This window comes from Eptatretus burgeri, chromosome 2, assembly GCF_056783735.1.
Source record: "Eptatretus burgeri isolate ZD-2024b chromosome 2, Ebu_testis_v1, whole genome shotgun sequence".
Classification (NCBI taxonomy): Eukaryota; Metazoa; Chordata; class Myxini; order Myxiniformes; family Myxinidae; genus Eptatretus; species Eptatretus burgeri.
Genome location: NC_140962.1, coordinates 39,602,888 through 39,608,887, shown reverse-complemented (window position 1 = coordinate 39,608,887; position 6,000 = coordinate 39,602,888). Strand labels below are relative to the sequence as shown.

General features: G+C 41.0%; 1 protein-coding gene across 1 annotated transcript in view; it reads left to right on the top strand.

Moving 5' to 3' along the window:
* LOC147031866 (uncharacterized) overlaps window positions 1-6,000 on the top strand; it is a 111,382-nt gene that overhangs the window by 8,994 nt on the left and 96,388 nt on the right. The window contains exon 3 of the mRNA XM_085850145.1: window positions 844-1,822. Within this exon, the coding sequence (XP_085706271.1) occupies window positions 844-1,822 (979 nt within the window). The remainder of the gene's footprint in view (window positions 1-843; window positions 1,823-6,000) is intronic.

Here is a 6,000-nt window from a genome sequence, read left to right as displayed (position 1 = left end):
AAACAATTCGCTCGATTGGTACATAAAACCAAAATGGTTACTGACTGGCACAATTCGCTCGGTCTCTGACAAAACCAGTCTGTAACCGGGGTCTATTCCCCCAACTGGTAAGGTCCAGGTGTACGTTGGTATCGCGATTCAAGGCGCGTGACCCGTGGCCTGTGCCGAACCAGCCGGCGTTATAACCCCAGAGACGGCAGTGCTGTTAAGTGACGTCCGAATCCTTAACACTGGGGTCAAGAGTCGGGTGCGAATCCCGCCACCGCTGAATCCTTAATAATGTATGTATATATATATATATATATATATATATATATATATATATATATATATATATATATATATATATATATATATATATATATATTGTTGCGGGCCGGGGATCTGGGTGAGAAGACCACTGGGGGGGGGGGAACTGTCTCGGGTTCCCACCAGACTCCGCAGAGTCACAGGCCGTCGCACACGGATAAATCTGTGACGCAGCGGGTCACTAACCGACCGTGAATGCCAATAACTCAACCACGTGACTTAGGCTCCTCCGTCTCCAGTTTATCCGGTTACCGAAAAATAATCACGTGACTTAAATTAAAAGGTGTATTAATTAAATTAGATTACAAAGGTGTTTATATAATCATGGTAGTTGTGTCTAGAGCAGCCTTTGAAGATATAATTTTGCTGAGCTAATGCTTGTGAAAAATAGTTTTGAGCGACAAGAGTTATTTGCATTGAATCTTGCACAACTGTATGAATTAGTTGTTTTTTCATGAACTTCTGTGTGTTTGCCTTGTTTAAAACGAAGTGTTCTTTGTGGTTACAGCAGAGGTTTTCACTTTATATCCACAGAAAGACAAATGAAGGCTGTGAAGCAGTTCTCCTGCACCAGATGCTCTCAGTCCTTCAACAACGAGGTTACCTTGAAACTCCACATGGAGAGGCACCCAAAGGAGTCTTCTCCGATGAAGTACAGATGTAGCCAATGTCCTTACAGCACCAAACATAAAAGATCACTGCACCAACACATAAGGGTTCACACAGGGGAGAAGCCATTCAAGTGCTCTGTCTGCAATAAGGCATTCGCACGGTCTGGTGACCTGGAGGTTCATATGAGGGTCCACACGGGGGAACGTCCATACAAGTGCTCCTTTTGCGGCAAAGGTTTTGCACAGTCAGGTAACATGGAAGCGCACTTAAGGATTCACACTGGGAAGCACCCGTACAAATGTTCCTTTTGTGACAAGGCTTTCAGTCAGTCGAGTAATTTGGAAGTCCACACGAGGGTCCACACTGGAAAGCTCTCGTATAAGTGTTCTGTATGTGAGAAGGGCTTTGGACAGTCGCGTAACCTGGAGGCTCACATGAGGATCCATACTGGTGAACTCCCATATAAATGCTCTGTTTGTGGTAAGGGTTTTGCTCAATCTGGTAATGTGGAGGTTCACATGAGAATTCACACAGGAGAGCGCCCATTCCAATGCTTGCAATGTGAAAAGATGTTTGCAAGATCAAATGACCTGCGGGTTCATATGAGGATTCATACAGGTAGCCGCCCATACAAATGCCCTTTTTGTGGAAAGGAGTTTGCACAGTCAGGCAACATGGAGATCCACAAAAGGAGTCACACAGGGGAATGTCCATACAAGTGTTCTTTCTGTGAAAAAGCGTTTACACAGTCCGGTTCCCTCCAAACACACATGCGGCTCCACACAGGTGAACGGCCCTTCAAGTGCCCAATATGTGAAAAAACATTTGTGCGTTCAAACGAATGTCAGAAACACATGAGAGTGCATGACATCTGCCAGGTCGAAGAACAAGATGAAATCGAGTAAAATAATATTGTTTGCCTTGCAAGCCAATTAACTTCTTGTATTTATACCGTTTTGGAGATGAGTAAAATCAGGTGCACCAGAAGTATTTTGTTGCCACATAAAAAAATTTGCCAGAAACTACTGGGTAATATATCTGACAACTTCATATGAGGCCAGTTACATATGCTAATAAATGTTCATATCTTTGACCCCCACTCATCCTTGATCCCTTTTCCTCATATCCTTGCCTTGAGTTGGTCAGTTTTAAATTATATTGATTGTTGCTTCTTTTCCTTCACCAAGTTGTGAATATTAAACTCTGAATCACTTTTACTGAGTTTCTGATGCTGCTGTTGATTATCATTAAAAATATCTCAGACCAAATCTAGGCTCATGAAAGAGTGAAGTGACAAGACCAAAAAGGCAATGTACTGACATTGGCAGTAGTGCAACAGGTGGACACATGAAGCATGGAATTAATTAATGAACAAGAGGGGATGAACACAGTTACCTGTAAGTATGAGGGTTGAATGTGGGAGTGGGAGAGGGGTTATGCCTGGTGTTGGTTTAATGGGTAGGGTGGTGGGCTTGGGATCCTAAGGTCCTGAGTTCAATTCCCACTTTGCCATTGAATTAATACCAAGTAGGGTTGACTCAGCCTGTCATCCTTCTGAGGTTGGCAAAATGAGTACCAGCTTGCTGGTATCCTGTGTCGGAGTGGTGACCCATCCAGGATTGTGCCCAATAGCCCAGGAGACTGCTTAGGCAGCACCAACACTCTGCACAGATTATGGTCTCAATGGATGGGAGGGGTTAATGGAGGTTGAAAAAGATTGAATCTTGGGATTAAGGATGACACGAGATGATGGTGTGCTGCTAACTTGAAGTGCGTGAGGGAAGAGTGGGATTGAACATTTAGAAGGTGGTTCCATAAGACAAAATAATGAAGCTGGGCAGTACACTTGGTTTTAGTGCGATTAACCAGGAGGGCATTAACCAGGAGAAGAATACAGTGCCTTCAGAAAGTATTCACACCCCTTGACTTTTTTCACATTTTGTTGTTACAGCCTGAGTTAAAAGTGGATTTTTTTTGTCACCGATCTGCACAAAATACCCCATAATGACAAAGTGAAAACATGATTTTCGAATTTTTTTACAAATTAATTAAAAATGAAAAGCTGAAATGTCATGCATCAATAAGTATTCAACCCCTTTGTGATGACACTCCAAATTGAGCTCAAGTGCATCCATTTTCATCTGATCATACTTGAGATTTCTCTACAACTTGATTGGAGTCCAACTGTGGGAAATTCAATTGATTGGACATTATTTAGAAAGAAACACACCATTCTATATGAGGTCCCACAGTTGACAGTGCATGTCAGAACAGAAACTCTACCATCAAGTCCAAGGAACTGTCCGTAGAACTCCAAGATAGAATTGTGAGGAGGCATAGATGAGGTCATGAGCCAGACCTGGTCATTTTAATTTTTGGCCACCAGTACCATCTGAGGGGAATAATGCTCATCATAATTTTTGGCAGGGTACACATCTTTAGAGTCAGAAACTATGTGATAGCATTGCATTGGTGGTAGCCTTTTGTGTGTTATTAGCCGTTTAGTAACCCCATCCTTTTTCTGAAACCGGCCGAAGACAGAAGACATTCTATTTAAAACTAATGGTTCTCTCTTATTATAGGCTATATCTTCTTGAAAATTGTTAGGCACATAGCTCATATTATTTGCTTTTCAAAACAGTTGTTAAAACTTGCCTCGCATTTAATGTTTGCAATTACAGGCACTGATAATCCAGTGCTGATACATTGCAGAACATATCCATCTTTGAGTCAGACGATGGGGAAAGTTTAGATGAGGATATTGAAGAACTGGATAATGATTATGATTTTTAAGTTCATATTGAACATTTTATATCACTTACAATCAGTGCATATGATCAGAGATGTCTTAAAAACTATAAAGGACCCGTCTTTGGTTCATAAGACAATATGTTTATCAGCAACACATTGGGCCTAGGTAATGGCCTTGTTAGTGTGGAACACCACATTTGTGTTTCTATTCTGTAATTTTATGCCCTACAACAGAAGATTGTGTTTCATTTTCACCTTTGACTCATTCATCAGATTGCACATGATTAACCATCTTGCTTCTGTCTTATTGGTTTATATTGTGTAATGCAAGTGTTTGATACCTTCATATGTGCATTATTGAGTGTCTAAATCCCTGAAATTCTGTATTTTTTTGAGAAATTACAGGGAAAAAACATTAATCTTGTTCATGAACATGCTATTATTTACCTTTGTTTGATTCTTGGAAAGTATCCTTCAATAACAACAGGGAAAATATCATGACATCGACCAAACTCCATAAATCTGTCCAAATTAGGTATTTTTTCATTTGCGGCGTGGGGTATCATTGTCTGCTATGCTGATCTTAATATACAACATACAAAGAAGAAATTTAGATTTTTGGATTTCTTAATAAATTTGCGAAACACCCATGTAATTATGTTGCTCCAGAATTTTTATTTACTTTCCACAGTAAATGATAAACAAATACTTTTCTAAAGGCGGTATGATTTATCACACAGGAAATAGACACTGATATACAAGTGTCACCAATGACGTACCTTTCAACCTCGGCATGTTTAGCACTTTTTGTTGAGAAGCAAATGATCCGAGCAAAAGGTGAGATAAATTTAAATGTTAATGTTTGACTGATAAAAAAAAAGTTAAGTTGAAGTAGGATGTCTTACCTTGTACTGGCCATTTTGCACAAAAGCTTATTTAAGGGTAGGCATATAAACAAGGTGATAACACACAAAAAACTACCACCGATGCAATGCTATCACATATTTTCTAACTCCAGGGTTATATACCTTGCCAAAACTCACTGAGAATTATTCCCCCCAGATGGTACCAACCAACTCTTCTGGCTCATGGACTAATCTGGGGAAGAGTATAAAACAATTTCTGGAGTGTTGAAAGTTTCCACTCGGCTGTTGAATTAATACCAGGTGGGGTTGACTGCCTGTCATCCTTCCGAGGTCGTCAAAATGAGTTCCAGCTTGTTGGTATCCTGTGTCGGAGTGGCGACCCATCCAGGATTGTGCTCAATAGCCAAGGAGACTGCTGAGGCAGCACCAATGCTCTGCACAGAGTATGGTCCCAATGGATGGATGGATGGAAAGTTCCCAAGAGCACAGTGAGCTCCATCATTAGGAAATGGAAAGAATATGGAACTACCCAGACTATTCCTAGAGCCGGCCGTCCAACCAAACTGAGCAACGGGGCAAGAAGGACCTTGGTCAGGGAGGTGACCAAGAACACAATGACCACTCTGACAACTGTCCACGATCGCAATGCTATAGGAACCCTTGTGATTTATGAAGTTTCAGCCACATTCATGCAGTTCCTGATAACTGCAGTTGAGGCAATTACTGACGAATAGTCATCTTTACTCATGGAGTGATACTGAGTGGTGAATGCCAGTCTATGTTTCAACACAATATAGCACCATGCCAGTCATAAATCAGGATTACTACCAATTTATCCTTCTCAAAGTCCCAATTAAACCCAAACGTTGGTGGTGGCAACATGGTAGGAGCCTGTGCACCATGTAGCTGGAGCATGTGCCCCTAAACATCACCATCATATCCTTTCATATTCACCTCCTTTCTAATGTATAAAGTCCTATTTACTTCAGCCGTTCCTCAAAGCCAAGACAAGCTTGGCCCAGAATCAATATTGTAGCTTGACGCTGAACCCTCTCTTGGTAGTTATTGTCCTTCCTACCTTAGATGTGGCAACCAAAATTGCACACAATATTGTTGATGAGACCTCAATATATACCTGCACAGTGTTAAAACTACCTCTTTTGATTTATAATATATCCTGCTATGAATACAACCCAAAACCCCGTTTGCTTTACCTATAGCTGCCTGGCACTGTCCTCTCTGCTTATCCTCTACCCCCTATTCTATTAGGAATATTCTCAATCTATTAAATATATAGACTTTCCTGAATCTGATCACCATCCTCTCTGTTATCCACCTTACCTCCAAGCCTTGTGCCATCTTCAAATTTGGAAAGCCTACTGTTCACCCCACTATCCAAGTCGTTGATGTAAATCATGAATAAAATGGTCCTGGTACGGATCCCTGAGGTACCCCACTACTT